The 16,934-nt window shown below is 41.3% G+C and overlaps 3 protein-coding genes across 3 annotated transcripts; 1 reads left to right on the forward strand and 2 right to left on the reverse strand.

Moving 5' to 3' along the window:
• Positions 1-618: 618 nt before the first annotated feature.
• Positions 619-7,196, reverse strand: zcchc8 (zinc finger, CCHC domain containing 8; the record flags this gene model as incomplete). Its single annotated transcript, XM_080499875.1, has 14 exons — positions 619-1,756; positions 2,456-2,564; positions 2,939-3,022; positions 3,204-3,307; positions 3,673-3,815; positions 4,142-4,272; positions 4,357-4,417; positions 4,555-4,620; positions 4,825-4,928; positions 5,055-5,132; positions 5,216-5,318; positions 5,666-5,740; positions 5,823-5,862; positions 7,016-7,196. 14 exons carry the CDS (start codon positions 7,194-7,196, stop codon positions 921-923), a joined length of 2,115 nt encoding a protein of 704 aa, XP_080356001.1. The 3' UTR covers positions 619-920.
• Positions 7,197-7,778: 582 nt separating this feature from the next.
• LOC308131936 (uncharacterized protein) lies at positions 7,779-10,108 on the forward strand (the record flags this gene model as incomplete). The annotated part of the gene is made up of 4 exons (XM_080498840.1): positions 7,779-7,936; positions 8,077-8,206; positions 9,129-9,262; positions 9,353-10,108. Exons 1-4 carry the CDS (start codon positions 7,817-7,819, stop codon positions 10,106-10,108), a joined length of 1,140 nt encoding a protein of 379 aa, XP_080354966.1. The 5' UTR covers positions 7,779-7,816.
• A 288-nt stretch (positions 10,109-10,396) lies between these two features.
• Positions 10,397-16,041, reverse strand: rsrc2 (arginine/serine-rich coiled-coil 2). The gene is made up of 10 exons (XM_080499739.1): positions 15,947-16,041; positions 14,884-15,028; positions 14,486-14,526; positions 13,413-13,576; positions 13,083-13,214; positions 12,853-12,969; positions 12,501-12,586; positions 11,739-12,001; positions 11,543-11,632; positions 10,397-11,464 (listed from the first exon to the last, which is right to left on the reverse strand). Exons 1-10 carry the CDS (start codon positions 15,950-15,952, stop codon positions 11,279-11,281), a joined length of 1,230 nt encoding a protein of 409 aa, XP_080355865.1. The 5' UTR covers positions 15,953-16,041; the 3' UTR covers positions 10,397-11,278.
• Positions 16,042-16,934: the final 893 nt, after the last annotated feature.

Raw genomic sequence — 16,934 nt, forward strand, 5'->3', positions numbered from 1 at the left:
CACTGCTTCTGATTCTTGGCACAGACCATAAAGGCCTGTTGGATGTTTACCCATTATATCTTTTGTATTATTTAAGTATGTATGCCCAATTCTTGATACAAGAGTGTAGATCTCAGCTGTTGAATAAATTATTCAGTAGACACTCAAAAATTCAGCATTCCAAAACACAAGGATGTGTGTGGGTATTTGCATAAGTATGCGCAGTGGAGGTGGATGAATGCTAAGCATGCATGTATGTGCATGTCATTTTACATCACTGTCGTTCAAGTATTTGTTGGGTCTTTTTCTCTACTTTCCATTTCCACCTTAAGGCATGACCTTAAAGTGCTTAGAAAATATATTTCATTTTGTGAAGTATATTCCTGAATAATTGATTATTTTCAATCCAAAATGCCAACTGCACATTGGCCTATATATTTATAGGCAATGGGAATTTTATGTTCAAGACACCTCTAAATCCTCAAGTCAGTGGATTAAATCTTCTCTCCAAAGGAATATATTCTTTGTAATTGTAAAACATTGCATCAAATGTTTGGTCAAATTCCAGTAAAGTCAATGTGTTACTCAAAAAGCATACAAACTAATACACTGGAGCAAGAATGTTTATTCATTGCAGAGCATTCAAGTGAGGGTAAAAATTAAGGAAGCCATATTACAAGAATAAAATCGGAAGTTATTTTAACCAAAAATATATTTAAAAAAAATAAAAACAAGCCCAAATAGTACAGGTGCTACAAAAAAATCAGATACTAACTGGTCAAATTCAATGCTGTGGCAGCGTCTATAGAAAGACTTCTGTCATTGTATGTTTACAGTCTGTACACACAAAAAAAAATTGATTCCAAGTTCTAAAAAAAGAAAATTAGGACAAAAACACAAGTTTTTGCTGAAAGAAATATGTTATAAATCAAGAGGCATTTTCATTTTTTTTTTGCCAAACTTCGAGGGGAGCTTTTCAGTAAGTCTCTGATCCGAAGGTAAGTCCCTGTCGCTTCAGCGACTTCGGTGAACTCCGGTGTGTCTTCAAAGGGAACGATACCAGCCGCAAACTTGCTGCGGTGAGGGACGGCCCCGACCTTGGCTTCATTTTCGGGATGATCACAGTCTTCACCTTCCTGATGAGCATCAGCTGCGTCAGGGCTCTGCGGACTATCCTCCAGGCAATGGATTGAATCGGAACTCCGCGGGGTGTCGTCGTGGGATTTGACCGGCTCAGGGCTCTGAGGACTGTCGTCCTCAACTTTAACAGGCTCAGCACTTGGAGAGAGAACCTCCTCAACTCCCAGTTCCTTCTGGACGTTCCCGCCGTCACAGGGCTCCGCGGGCGTCATCGTGTCTGCTGCCTCGTCGACCTCTTCCGATTCCGTGTCCACGTGTGCGGGCGTGGAAACGCTCGATGAACTGGGTGCAGGTGTTCCCCCTGCCGGAGTGTCGCAGTCACTGTTGGTCGCGGTGTCTGCGTTTTCTAGCGCTGCCCAGATCAGTCGCTGCTGCTCCTCCAGCTCTTCCAACGTCCGGTCGTCCTCGATTTCCGCAGGAATCTCATCCACCACAGTCCAGTTTCGCCCGTGCGGGGCCGGAGAGCCGTTTTTGGGCGTGAGCGGAGGTGTGCCTCGAGGCAGAGGTGGGGGAGTGGGCGTAGCAGGAGGAGTGCCATGAGGTAACGGAGGTGGTGAACTGAAGCAGGGAGAGCCAGGGGGCAGAGGTGGTTGGAACTGGAAGTCCCCATGGCCGTGGATATAAGGTGTGCCTGGATCTAGAGATTCGGCAAAAATCAAATGCTTAGACATGTATATTAAAAAAAACAAAAAAACAGACCTCAATAGATTTATGAATTTGTGTTTTACTAAGCTCAACTGGTCGATTCAGTACCTGATAATGTTAAAGGACTTTATGGAATAGGTAAAAAAAACCAACAACACTGTGAGAGCTCTACTAAGTTGCTTTAGGGTTTAAATGTTTATTAGCCTTGTTTTCGTATTTCCTAATTTTCAAATCAGACAGTTGACTCAATTTTGATTTTATCCAACATTGATTTTCTTGTCTTTTCCTCCTTACTTGTAATGTTTTTACTTCAGATTTTTTTGTCAAATATGTTTGCAGTACTTTAAAATGCATTGATCTGCGCAGAAGACGCTATAAATGATTGATTAAATGACTTCGTGACAGGCTGCTGTCTGATGTCCATACGCTGCAGAATGTGACTATTTGCCTCTGTATTTACTGTCAGTTATCACACTTCTTAAATACATTCTATTTATTGGTACTTCCTGACATACTACCACAGTGCTGTAATAACTGGAGTCTGCTGTGGCATAGAGTCTGATGTCACTGCTTGTGCCATTTAGGCAACAGTGAAATTGCATTTATGTTAAGGGTAAATTCTATAAAAGGGCATTTGAGATGCATAAGGGCATACCTACAAAAAAAGAAATTGAGCAAAATGAACAACTACCTGACTCAATATCCATGTCAGAGTTCTGGTCAGGGCTACATTTAATCTTCTTTCTCTGCTGTGGAGATGAGTCAGACTCTTGCTGTCTCTTATTACTGTTGGCACCAGGCTGCGGAAGAAGAAGCACAGGCAATGACCCTATTTCAAACAGTGATCGCAGGTCCCTCTCAGAGAAAAAGCATCCAGAAATAGCATCCAGAACAGTGACTGCTTCCTGGAGATGTAAGAGTGGAAAAGTATATTTCTGAGAGACACAAACGAGTGAATCTGCAACCTTCGGGCCAAGCCGCCAGACATCTGATCAGTGAACAGCCAACTCAAGCGGAATCCATTTCAGTAGAATGTCAAAGTGGTACAAGGAGTAACGAATACTCGGATTACTTGAGGATGACCCGCGGAAACCAGAAAGTTTGCTGACTACCAAAACACCTTAAAAGAGCACATGCTTTGAGAGACAAATAGAGCCACAGAGACTTTGGTTACCGTTTGAAAGTTGGACAGGTAAGTGGAGTAGTTTTGCTTCTGGTGACTGCTCTGCATCGGAATTGACCCATAATGCATGAACTCCTGGATGTTTCAAAATAGAAATAAATATGGTGATTTGAAGGATTGCAAGAGTGAAACAAATAAAACAATTAAATTAGTGGCAAAAGGTGCCACTTTTTTATGTAAATGACTTATTTTGAAAGCACAGAAATTCTGGAATAAGCAACATTTAAGCGATTTAGAAAGAAAATGTTGTTCTCACATCTTTCATTTTGTGTGGTGCAGGTACATTGAAGCCTGGAAACTCCACCAGCTTGGAAACATCATAGGTCACGCTTTGCGAGTTGCCGTTGTTGTCATTTGAGCCTGCAAATTAGAGAAAAAACACAGACGATTGTGTGAATGCAGTGTCCGTGCGTTTATTGAAACATCATATTCTTAAAAAGAATCAAGCTATTCAGTCCGATTTTCATCCATGATCAAAAAAATATCAAACTTTCAACACTTTTTCGCCATTTCGAGGATTTGCTTGGTAAGAGCTACACTTTTCTGTGTTCTGAGAATCTGAGTGTACATATTATAAACAAAAACAGCTGTAAATTCAGAAATGTTTAGGCCATTTAAGTGTTTTTAAACTAGTCGCATACCTTGAAAATACATTTTGTCATTGTGTGATTTATTTCCAACAGTTCAATGATGGTTTGAACTCACAATTTTATTGCAGAGCTTACCATTTCCATCATAGAGCGATAAGCCAGAGTTCTCCATCTCTGCCTCTTTCAGCCACCCTGGTGGGTAGCCAAGCTGCCTCATTCGATAAATTAGAGGAGGAAGAGTCTTCCCATCAATCCCCAGTGCTGCCAGCAGCTCCTCACTGTCAAAAACAAGGCACAATAAATACATGTGAACTGATAAACACCTTTAGGTACATTAGATAATACCTTTTCAGGCATGTTAATTAAATACACAAGGTATGTATGTTTATAAGTGTGTGGGTATACTTAAATATAGATAATCCATTTTCTCTGATTATTTCATAAGCTATAATTTATTTATTTATATTATCAAAAGGGTGTATTTATATGGATATGTATGTGTGTATATACAAGCTATATGTGATTACACACATGTGAAATGCAATATGCCTGAATCTTTTTGTAAAGTGACCAATTCATGTTATGTTCAGATACAAGATCTTGCCTCATGACTCCAGGCTTGTATTTAGCAAACCGCTCTTCCACCTCAGCATGGTATCGCTGGTTACCCAGCCCAGCCTGGCTGTTCTGATTAAATTCCTTTCTCCGCTCATTAATTGCAGCCATGTCCTTGGGCTACGAAAGTAAGAATGCATAAAACGTAAGACGTTAATCGTGGAAGTTTTAGTTAACTTCACATTAATGAACCGTCAGCCATACCTTGGGACAATCTCTGAGCTGATGACTGCTGGAACCACAGTTGAAACACATGGACTTGGGTCTGAAATAAACGGAATCAGAAAAAAACCCCTTTGCATTATAAAATCATTGCATATTATGTGTGTCGGACAGCAAACTAAGGCTGTGAAGGGAAAGAGGAAACAAAACGACATTCGTATTGTAATATATTATTCTTACCTTTTGTCTTTCATTTCTATCTCCTGCCCATCTATTCCAATGACTTGGTTGAAAATCTGGTGATAGCTTTGTAACAGTGAAGGAATGTATATCTGTCCTCGCAGCATTCAAAAAATAATTCTTCACCCTTGGGAAGAAAGTCCTAAAATACACTGGACTTTTTTTTTTAAAGGGCTTTTATGAATCAAAACATTCTCATTGATAACAGCTACATAAAACACTGATCCCAAGACAGTGACGGTCTAAAAATTCAACAATGATAAAAGATACGCTGGAATGTCCCATCCATCAGTCATCTGTGGGTTTTCATTCACTAAAGGCTGTCCCAGTGTGTCAATACTGAATGTAGTGAAATATAACACACTGCCAACAACCTAAAAAGCAAATAACGCAAACAAAAATATATTAATAACCAAAGTTTACATAGCAATTAAAACAAAAACATTGTCAATGTTACAAGACAGTGTGCAACAAACTGACAAATAACAAGAAATACTCACTTTGAAGGCTTCTGTTGTTGTTCTCACAGTACTGAGGGCCTGCTTCTCTGGATGTTCTTCAAGAGCAAAAGCTGAATTCTTCATACAGGACAATAGATGATTGTTTTAAAATAGACAAATCCAAACATTAAATCACATTAAAGCAGACTGTGCATATATACCTGGGGTTTAACATGAAATGAGGATTTCTTCTGTACTTGGGCTGCTATCTTGTGCTTTGAAATCAGACTGCAGATGCTTTCTTCGATTTCTTGACGACACTGCCTGGGTACACAGGGATTGTTTCCAGTCATAATTATATCGGGAATTTATACAAAATTAATGATCTGAAGCAGAAAACATCTGATGAGCATTATTTTCCTGGGAGAAAATGCCTTGGTCATGCCAAAGGCAAGAGAATGTCCGACTGATTGAGGATGACAAAAAATGTAATGTGTTGGTAACGGTAAAACTCCCAGCAGCTGCTTGATCTTAATCCAGTGCAACACCTTTCAGATTTAGTGAAATAAAGAATCATATCCTGGATGTGCAGCCAATAGTAACGTGCGGCCAAGTGACATAAACCTCACGTGTCCATGAGCACATGTAAGCCCACCGGATTGTTGACTTACTTTGATATGCTGTTGTTTGCATAGAGGACCTGCAGAAGCGGTCCGTCGAGGTTTACGTCTCCCATTGTGATCCCGCTGCAATGTCAGAGGAACATAAAGGGTTAGTTAATCTGGGAGATTAATTCAGAAACGAGCATAACAACATTTTTATGTTCACCTTGGATGTGTCAAGACGTTCAGCTTCCTCCGCAAAACCTTATGTGAGCTGACAATTAAGAAAAAAATACAGAGGTGCAGAAACAAATGTTACACTAGAAAATTCCACAAAAAATGTTGTGTGCCCACTGCATCCCCCATCATCTTTGTATGTTGCCATGGAGAGGAGAGGAGAAGAGAGGCTCTCCCATCGACTTTGTATGGGATGTTTTTCCCCAGTTTTTTGCGATTTATTCGAAAATGGGCTAGCTACAACACACAACTCCCGAACTTTTCACATGTTCTGATGTTTGTTTGTTTGTGTCCATATTCCTAATAGTGCTCCCAACTGTACGCTCTAAAAAAAACAGCCGGAAAATAATAATAAAACAAGAAGTGTGAGTGTTGAAGGCTGCTGAAGGTTGAATAAAGCTGAAAATGAAAAAAAAAAAAAAAAAAAAAAATCAAGATTTTTGTTGTTTCTTTCAGCAGACAAAAGGAGATCTCGTTTGATGCTGTGTGAACATGATCGGATGAGGGTTTCGGCCCGAGAGTGGACTGTTTTTCTAGTCTAAACAACGTATAACCCACACACCTCAATACAAACCAGCCCAAACCTCAACCTATGTAGAAATCATGTAAAAAAAAAAAAAACACTGTTAAACTATTATATGTGTAATAAAGAACCTGCCATAAACACAGAAATACACAAAACGAACATAAAAGGTCAGAGAATCTGGCTCCCTAATTGGGGGATAGCAGCCCTGTCTGGCAACACTGGTCAGCGGGTGATTATCCATTTTCAAGTGGTTGTTAAATAGCGACAAAATCTAGGCAACATGAAGAGGGAAAGAAGAAGAATGAGGAAAAATAGAAACCAGCTTTTAACATTTTGGCCGAGCCATCTTCTGCGGCGCTTATCTATGACGCCAGTCTCATGTCAATGACGAACAGTTTCATGTAGAAAAATATCTGAATTTGTACCAGATATTACTCAGGCCTGTGTCTATTGTGAAATAAATCGAAATTTAGAGCTTTCACGCGGCTACAAAACACGTCGGATATGAGTCACTCGTGAGACAAAAATCAGATTTGGGTCGCATTTCCCTGCAGTGTGAACGAGGCTCTTAAGGCAGACAACTGCAGTTTATGTTTTGATCACAGACGGACGAGCCGATGTCAGTTAATGCTACCAGGCTAACACGGCACCAAGGATATTCTCTTCAGAGAGTCGCTGGATGTGCTCGTCAAACTCCCCCAGTCTGGTTCGCAGCTGGCTCGTCTCGTCCTGCATCTCATCGTCATCTTCCGTGAAGCGGATATGTTTTGGAACGGCCGGGACCGAGTCATCAAGCTGCTCAAACAGCTCACTGTCTCCAAAATCAACCTCCGCCATTTCTGCGCCCCTCTGCAAAGTGCATGACGGGAGTTCACAGGTCAATTCGACGTCTCTGTGCGCTCATTGGTCGCGCGTTGGTGGTCACGTGGTGGTAGACGTCACAATCACAAAAGGTTTCGAAGTTTTTGAAGCCCATTGCGTTGTTTTACAGGGTTTTCCATGGGTATTTTCTTCTATAATCGCTAAAAAAAAATTTAATCACAATGAACCTCACAGTCGTAAAACATCGTGTCAATTCATTGCAGTTTCAAATCATTGCAAAGCACTTTGAATCGCCCTGTGCTTGAATGGCGCACTATAGACTTGTTTTCTTTTAATATTGTGAATATGTTTGCACAATGTTGAACATTCACTGACATTGCCTTTGACGTCAGATATTCAATAAATGTTATACATATGTATTCAGTTGGTCAGTTTATAGGTTATTTAGTTTCTCTTTCTCTTTCGCTTCTTTGCACTGACAGACAGAGCTCAGGGAATACACTCGCCAATATGTGTACGGCAGAGCCGCCTCGTTTGTTTCTTTCGGTCAGTCTCTTGTTGTGTAGAAATATTTAGAGTTTCTTGGAGAAATCAAAGATATGCAACGTGGTTAGACGCCTGATTTGGTTCCAGCAATGTCCAGCGGCTCCACCACCCACCTGACCTTCCCGCAGTGTGACGGTGGTTCACGGAAAATCCGCTTTATTTACTTAGTGAACTTGACGTCGTTCAGGCTGACGGAGAGTCCCGACAAGGTGAGACACGTGCAGGTTCCCACAATACTTTGGCCAAACTCCGTCATTTCAAATCAAACATCTGAATCCCACCACACGCCACTGGCCAATTGTTGAGGTTTCACTGTTAAATGGTTGAATTGTTGCCATTGCTGTTTCAGGAAGCAGCGATTCCTCTGTATTTGGGAGCTGATGTCCTTTTCAACACTGACATCCGAACAGAGAACCATCCCAGATACCACGCCAAGCTTGCCAAGAAAGGACTTGCGACAAAAATACAATTTTCATCAGGTGAAATACCTATTGAGGAATAGCTATACCTAATAATCTATAAACACTCCACAGTGTCATAGCTTCATGAATGACACAGGGAATGGGTTGGTTTGGCCTTTTTAAATGTTGAATGCTGTCCCAGTCTTCATTAAGTGCACATCTTGAAATGTGTTTACTCATAAGCACAGAAAGCAAGCAGGCAGCAATACCAATAACCTTTTCTTCAGTCTTATTATTGTCTGTAGGTGTTACACCTGGAGATTAGCTCCGTTTGTCTTCTGCAGCTTTTGCTTCAAATCCTCTTTTGAATGTAATTTCTATATTTTAAAATAGTTATCTAATTTCGAGGGGGTGCGGGTTCTTTGCATGTTTATTCATGGTTTGTCTCGCACAGTCCATAAACATTATACATTTTAGGTATTGACCGTAGGTGTAAATGTGTGTCTTTCTATGTTTGCCCTGCAGTGGACTAGCAACCCATCCTGGGTTTACCCTACCTTCACCCACAGTCAGCTGGGTGCCCTGCAAAATATGGAAAATATATTAAGATAGATTTAAGCGCATATAGGTCATACCTAAGAAAAAAACCATCTTGTGTATAGTATAGTTTACTCTGAGCCCTTTTCAACATGCAGTAAATATTGAGGAGAAATGAATCAGCTCTTCTCATAAACAGCAGAATAAACCATGCAGTCGCATACAGTGCACAACGATTCTCCAACACTGGTTCTCAAAAGCTCCCATATCGTAGTTACCGTCTCCAGCACACTGGATTCCAGTAAATGTTTCTCACAGCTCTACAGAATCTCGAGGCCAACCTGTTTATCATGATGTGGTGTTTTGTAGCATGGATGTCAAGAAAACATGTCAGCTGTTAGTTTCCCGGGCTTTAGAAGGTGTGTGCACATTAACTATGCTATTATCCCCCCCTTCACTCCAGGATTCAGGTTCCATGGTTTGAAGGTACCAGCAACAAATAACAGCCTCTGGTTCTACAGTATTCAAGGACTTTTTCGAGTTGCCTTTGATATCTACAGTAAGCAAGAACAGCTCGCGGTCCTGGAGAACCTACAGGCAAGTCATATTGTGATTATGTATTGGTCTTTGTTATCAGCACAGCTGCATCTTTCTTACAAGTTTTTAAAGATATTTATCTCTCTCTAGGATGTCTGGAAATCACAGATTAATGACAGCCCCCTGAATATGAGTTACAGCCTGAGCGTGCAGGCGGACCTGTGTCCTACAGAAACGAGGACGGAAATGTCACCGCCTTGTCGGCAGGTTGACAAGAACCCCGAGGAACAAGAGGGCACTGACACAGCCATCACATCAGCGGATCACGATTACTGTTCTTCCCCCAGGCCGAGTCTACAAACTGAGCAAGGTCAGCTGGCTGTATCCTCCGTGAGACACAAACTGCACCGCTTGGATGAGCAATTCTCCTCTGAACCCGTGACCTGCACAGAGCTGCTGAAGACGGTGCTGCTGCTTTTAGAAAACATCGATCGGTACATAAATGGGAATCTCGAAGAAGAGCAGGCGACTGAAACCGTGCTGGCCCTGCTGGAAGCCAAGGAGTGGGGCCCCGCGTACTCCAGCTCTCTGCTCAGCCGCGTGGGACGTTGGCTCGGGCGGCAGTTTCACACAGCCAACAGCAGCATCAGCCAGAAAGTGGAGGGCTTCAAGGTTCAGCACATCGAGCGAATCAGTGACTTGCCGCCCGCAGAGGAGCTGGCCGCAGAGCTCTTCCCCGAAGCCATGCGAACGCTGCTGCTCCACTGGATGGGCTTAAGCGAGGAGTCCTCCCTGGAGAAGAGACACAGTGAATACCCCATTTTGCTCCTCATCCTCGAGTTTGCCAACCACAACCTCATCACCGGTGTCGCTCATGTACTGTACTCCAGTCTTATCTGTAAATAAACCTCAAATCCCATACAGCACCTCACCTGGTGGTTTTTCTCCCGACAGACTGCATTTATGGACATATGCTTTAACTTTGCATCACAAGTAGTTTTTTTTAATGGTTGAATGGCTGATTTGTTTTTCTCCAGTTTAAGATGCTGTATAAAGTGACCGCTACCTGCTGTTGAGGTCCACTGGCAATAAAAAACAAAACAAACAAACACTTCTCTCCTTGTGCGCGTTAAGAGGCTTTTAATTTTAAATCCGTGAACACGTCACACTTTTGGTTTGACATTAAAGCTCGTCATTACACCTAAAACTAATCGATTTCTTTGTAGAAAATTGTGGGTCTGAATCTGACCAGCTCTTTCGGTGTGGAAGCGCGTGCAGAGGTTCTTCTCAATTTACCTCGATTTCCACCAATATTCCAAAAATGTCCTCACAAGGTCAATTGATGACCTTCAATTGTCCGTAGATGTTTGGAGTGCATCCCGCCTTCACCCTTTTGACAGCTGGGATTAGCACAAACACCACAACCCATAACAGTACAGTGGAATAACTTCCTGTATAAGACGGATGCATGGTTCATCTCGTTGCCCAACATGATGCGTTGACGTATGAAAGGCCTTTTTAATGACAAAACTATTTTATTTTGGAACACTTTGAAACAATGAATCCACACAAGTACCTCCATGGCAGCCCAGAAGACGACATGTGTGAACAACCCACGGTTTGTTTATTCTTGTTCAGTCAGGAGAAGTGAAACTTCCCAGACAACGCTACATTGATGTAGAATGCCTTTTTTTTTTTTCAAAATGGATGTAAACAGTGTTCACTTGATCCACATCATATTCATTTTATGTTCAAACAATCACATATCAATATATATTGTGGGGTTGCCTGGTTTTCTTGGGATTTTTTCTTAAAAAAGCTACCACAGTATTCAAAACAAATATCTAATTATCAAGCATCGTCCCGTCACATTGATGCTTCTTTCCGAAGATGTACAGATTAAATCGCCACTGAGACCGACTCAGCATCTGGCTATTTACATGTTCAAACATATGAGACCTTTTGTCTATAAATAAGTTACAGATTGAAAGCAACATCCATGCAAGCCTGAGAGCTGGCGATGAATTGGTAGTCCTTGACGATTGGATGAGAGGCAAAGACGGCCAGCATTTGACACTAGATAGAATCCATTCCCCGTGAGAACGAGGAGGTGAAGCCGAGGCCCATCCCCCTCTGAGTATGAGTCTGAGACCGAGCCATCTCGTACTGGACGTCCAGGTTCCGGAACATTTCCTCCTGCTTCTGAAGAGTCCTCAGGCCTTCGTCGTTCAGTGGTTTGGAAACTTCTGTTTCGTCGTCTCCCTGCAAAGATGTGAGCCTTCATGAAGTGTTTTGCGCTGAATTTTAACTGAGCCAGTAAAGCGACATGATCATACTTACTTTAATACCCATGAGTTTACGGAATTTTACATTTTGGTCCTTGTTTCCAAAGTTGAGTTTTTCCCACAGCTCAGCTGTCTGGGATTTGTCCTAAAGGAAAAAAAAACTTTTTATGAAGAGTGTATTTTGAAGCTTTCCTGCATGAATACTGATAAGCAGCAACACATAAAAAAAAAATAAAAAATAAAACTCCTACCCCTTCTTTCTTTCCCTGCCATAGCTTTTTCCGCTTTTTCTCCTGCTCTGCAAACTTCATGGGGTTGACGGCCGATGGGTTGTAGTAGCTGGGCACAGCGATCCCAGTCTCCGCCAGAGTCTTCGCTTGAAGAGCCGCCATCTGAGCTGCCATAGCGATCTGAGGAGTGACCTGCGTCCCGGATGCCAGGAGGGCTGCCACGTTGAGGGTGGGGTTTGAGATGGCGGCGGCGGCAGCAGCTGCAGCTGCAATGGGGGCTGCAACTGTAGATAGAATATGGATGTAACTAAACTGAGCTTGTTTGAGAAAGAAAGATTAGGTGAGGTCTTCAAAATCACGTCGATAAGCATCTGAACGCAGATAATCAGATCAAGAGTGCACCGTTAACACTGCATAGTAAAAGCTTGTTTATGTTCTACTGCAAACACACGTACAGATATGCACAGAACCACACACGATGATCTAACGTCTGAGATCAGAAGCAGAAATGGCAGCTATGCAAAAAATAACCGGGAACGTTCACCACCGACATGTTGAACAGCTACACCGTGACCTGCAGCGCTGCCTCCATCTGTGCCTCTCAATAAACATTCCTGCTACTTCCTCACCATGTTAAATATTGACTTTTTCCTTCTCTCTCGAAAGCAGAAATGTATTCTTCTGGTTCATTTAAATCCCAATGCAATAGATGCATGTGTGTATAAAGCCAGTGACCTTTTACATCGGTTTTCTTATGTCTGAAGAGCATAAAGCAGAACATACCAGCAGCTATCTCCTGTTGTTGCTGCTGCTGCTTTTCAAATATTTCCTTCTCCTTCTGCTCCTGTAGTTTCTTTGCCCTCTCCAATCTGGAAGTAAAAAAAAGAAAAGAAAAAGACCATTACAGGTTTAAAAAAAGCTAACAAAAAACACACCATGCTCAAAAAACTATCAAATAGCAAATGATAATAGCGCAAACATCTCATTTGGTCTGAACCTAAACTGTATAATTCCACTTGGATTCATGTATCTTTTATGAGTTTCCTCAAACACAATATTAACATTTAGCAATGTCTCTTTCTAAAGTTCTCTGCAATCACTTCTATAAAAAAAGGTGTTGAAGCTGCTGCCTCACCTTCTGGCCAGCGCCTCCTGTGCGTCCATGGCTGTGTTTCTGCCCCGGAAGGCAGGTGGATTTACAGCCCGGCTTTGACTCTTCCGCCGCACTTTTTCCGTTCTTTTTTTCCGCTCCCTTGACAAACACGAAGAAGAAAAATCACAAAAGCATACTTGCAAACAAACAAAACAAAAAGAACATTCAGGAACCTGTTGACGACACAGAAACAATGTTCTTCGTGAGCCCACCTGCTCTTACTGCGACTCCTGCTGTGATGCCGATGCTTGGTTCTTGAACCGGAGCGAGAGCGAGCCTTCTTCTTCTTGTCCCGGCTGCGTGATCGCGATCGGCGTTTGTCCCTGCTTCTGCTGTGGTGCTTTCTGAAAAAAAAAAGACAAGAAAAGTGAATCTTATTTCATCTATTTCAAGTCGGTCCCATTGCTACTTGAAATTAATAAGTAAGAAAATGGCTGGTTGACTAAATGAATGTATTCAACCTACAAAACCGAGGCATCGTGTAGCCACTTAAATACATAGTCGATCTGCTGGACGATGTTTTCTATAATGAGCAGACGAACCTCTCTCTCGAGTGCGACTTGGACAAGCTCCGGCCTCTCGAGGACTTCCTCTCCTTCCGCCGAGATCGCTCCTCTCCGTTTTCAGCCGAAAGCCTCTCCTGCTCGAGCCGCTCGTCTGTTTTTCTGTGTGATTTCGATGGCTTCTCGGAGTCCCTCCTTCGTGCCTGTTTTAAGAAGAAGTTGTCTCTTTCAGGAAAATAGTGCAACAAAAAGAGTTAGTACCATGGCTTACACTGAAAAAGAGATAAATTCTCACTTCAGACCCATTTCCAAATATGTTATTCTCAGAGCATCATGGCACTGTGTGGGCTTCTCTGCGTTTGGCTGCACTGACAGAAGCCAAAGCCTCATGTTTGGAGCCTCTCAATAATTTCAATAGTGTGCATGCAAACTTGTCCATTTAGAACAAGCAACAGTTCACTGCGAACAAAATACTTTGAAAATTGTGAACAGAGAGGTTGAAGACGGGATGGGCATTAAAAACTTACTTCATACAGCTTCTCATGAATTTCTGCTTGAATTAATTTTAAAGTAAAATTACATTCATTGTGCCCATCCCAAACTGCAAGAGATGCAAGAGTTAATGGCAGCTTTCCTACAAACAATGTGAAACAAATAAGAGTTTGAATGGCAGATAGTTACCTGTCCCAGTAGGAGGCATATTATTTTGTTATGTCAGCAGGGTCTTCTGTTCAGTGTCTTCGTGCATTAGCACGCTGAGTATGATTTATTGTAGAAATGTTATCATGTGATCTATACACAGGATTTAACAAAATAATAATAAACAACTACTCATTACCATTAAATATGGTAACAAATAATGACATATATCCAAGGTCACAAGCTTCCACTGAGACATGTGAGTATAAGTGGGGCAAAAGTAGGACCATTTCCATGTGATTAAGCCCCCAGGCAGCTACGTCTTTCCCTATCGTAACAAGACTAGCCTAAAAAGACATACTCACCTCGACCTAATACTAACAACGAATACAACCTAAGGTCTTTAAAATGACATAAGTGTTTCAAATTTTTTTTTAAAAAGAAAGAAAAAAAAAAAGAAATGTCTTAGTTACCTCTTTACTCCTGCTGCGACTCCGTCTGTTTTTTCTGTCACCTGGAAATACCAAAAAGAGAGAAAATTCATGAAATTGGTCAACAGAAACAAATCTGTTACACAACAAACCCAATGCTAAAAAAAACCAAACAAACAAACCAAAAAAAACAAAAACATAATTCCCAGGGTAGTAGCACCTTACACATGGGATTTAAAAAAAAAAGAAAAAGAATATGACCAGTTAGGCCTTTTAATGAGAATCTCAAGTCAAACCGCTACATGTTGATGTGAAGTTACGCATCACTAACAGCCTGCTCCTGCTTAACGTTTAATTTAACCGAGACAGTTTTGATGTGTTACGCCAACACATGAGTCGCAACATAATAATTATCTACGTGTGTGGTAAGGAATACTAACGTTTTCGATCCCTGGAGCGCGACCTTGACCGCGAATGATGGTGTTTGGAGCTTCTCGGAGACCGAGACGAGTCCATGTTGTGCTTTTTTCTCTGATGTTCTGGTGAGTCGGTTCTGGACAAGTCGACTGAGTCGTTGTCACTTGCCTGAAAAGAATGTACAGGTGAAATCACATGAGACAAAACATGATGAAGTCGTGATTTATCCCACCAAAAAAACTTTGAAAGTTGTATACAGCAAAGATTGAATTTAAGGACCTCAGTACTTTCCCAATTTAGTGTTTAATTAACTCCTACAGTTTTGTAATTACTGTTTTTTTTAGTTCTGATCTGTTGCATAGTGGCACACATGTTAGTGATGTCAATAGAACTGAAAATCTCGTGTGTGTGTGTTTATATATATTCTATCTCTTGGGTAGGACCTTAATTTCCGAGGCTCCGAGGTTGAAGATCAACATAATAGAGTAATAATAAGATTCTCTTAAAATTGCGAGCGATTAGTGGCCAATGGTCTAATGAAGTTTTAAATAAATAAACAAACAACTATAAACAAATAGAACGAGATAGCCTTAACTATACCGGTGTTGTGCTCAATGATCAATTGGCATATTCTCATTATGTATATAAATCCATGAGAAAATCTTAAGATTGTCAGAGTAGCTAAGCACAAAAGTCGATATACACAGCCGTTTCGGGGATTCAGATGCTCAAAGAAACAAAAGAATAGCGTTACATAAAGCCATTGGCAACACTGCATCGTCACATTAATAGATAAAACGAGGTAGCAACGTGGATCTATGTAAATACACTGTCCCGAGAATTCACTCGTTTTACAAGATAAACAGCCAGCAAATGAACACGTTTTCAAAGCAGCTAAAAACATCCTGTCCCGTCATTCATACCTCCACCAGATATTAGCAACAACTGGCTCGCTAAGCTAACCACTGCTAATCGCCATCTTTAAGCGAAACAATCCATGAACAAAATCGTCAACTCATCGCAAAATTTCGAAAAGGTTACCTCCGATCACGTATGTCTGGGAGGCGCGTATGTGAAGATACTTACCGACATAATCCCGAAACACGGTTTAAATGCGTAAGAGGCCCTTTTCTTCTGTGTGCAAGCGAAATCGCAGAAGTAGCTATGCCAAGCTAGGCCACTGCTCGCTGCTAATGTGATGTGGGTTGCCAGGTTTTTATTGTAAAGCCCATATTCAGGGAAACTGGGGCCGATATGTCTGTCACAATAAAATGGTACTGAAGTGTTAAAATGAATGCAATGTTCTATAATGTGCAATAATTGTTGCGGATGCTCAAGTCACCAGAAGACTTTCCAAAAAAAAGTTTTAATTAGTTTATTGGAACTATAAGCCAATCTGGCAACTTAAAGTCGCTCTCCGGATCTTCCGGCAGCAGACGTGCTTTTGGGGTAAGGGTTTTTCATCCTGAGTTTGGTCTTTCAGGAAACTTGTATGGCTTGTTGACGTTGTCAAACGAGATGATATGCATACAAACTAAGAATAAAATGATTAAAAATAAACCATGAATTAACCATTTATTTACACACCAAAATGACTGAAGAATAGCTCAATTAATGTCTGACTCTGTAACACCTTTATAATTTTAAAACTAGCTAAATTAATTATGTCACGATCGTCCCTACATATGCTTAAAACCATATACTTAAAAACAAAATTATAAAAGTATAAGTAATACAACTCAATTACGGTTAATTTAATTTGTTACCAAGTTACAAAAATGTCTGAAAGGCAAAACTGAGGAAATACAAAACCCACGGTGTCGCCCGACAAACCTAAAAAGCCGCCAAATTGTAAAGTTATGTCTACTTTACGAGAGCTACTGTCGCTTTGTTTTTATTGAAAAGGTGAGTTTCTTTCGAGTCTGAATGGACAGTAAATCACCAGAACAGCTTATTTGACATCGTCTGTGTGTGTTTTTATCTCGGTGAACCTGAAGCCGTTGTCTCCACACGGAGACTTCTGCTGATGGGCCGCGGGGACAGAGAAGAATACTGGCATCTCTTGTGCAGGAGT

Source organism: Blennius ocellaris (genome assembly GCF_963422515.1).
Source record: "Blennius ocellaris genome assembly, chromosome: 7".
NCBI lineage: Eukaryota > Metazoa > Chordata > Actinopteri > Blenniiformes > Blenniidae > Blennius > Blennius ocellaris.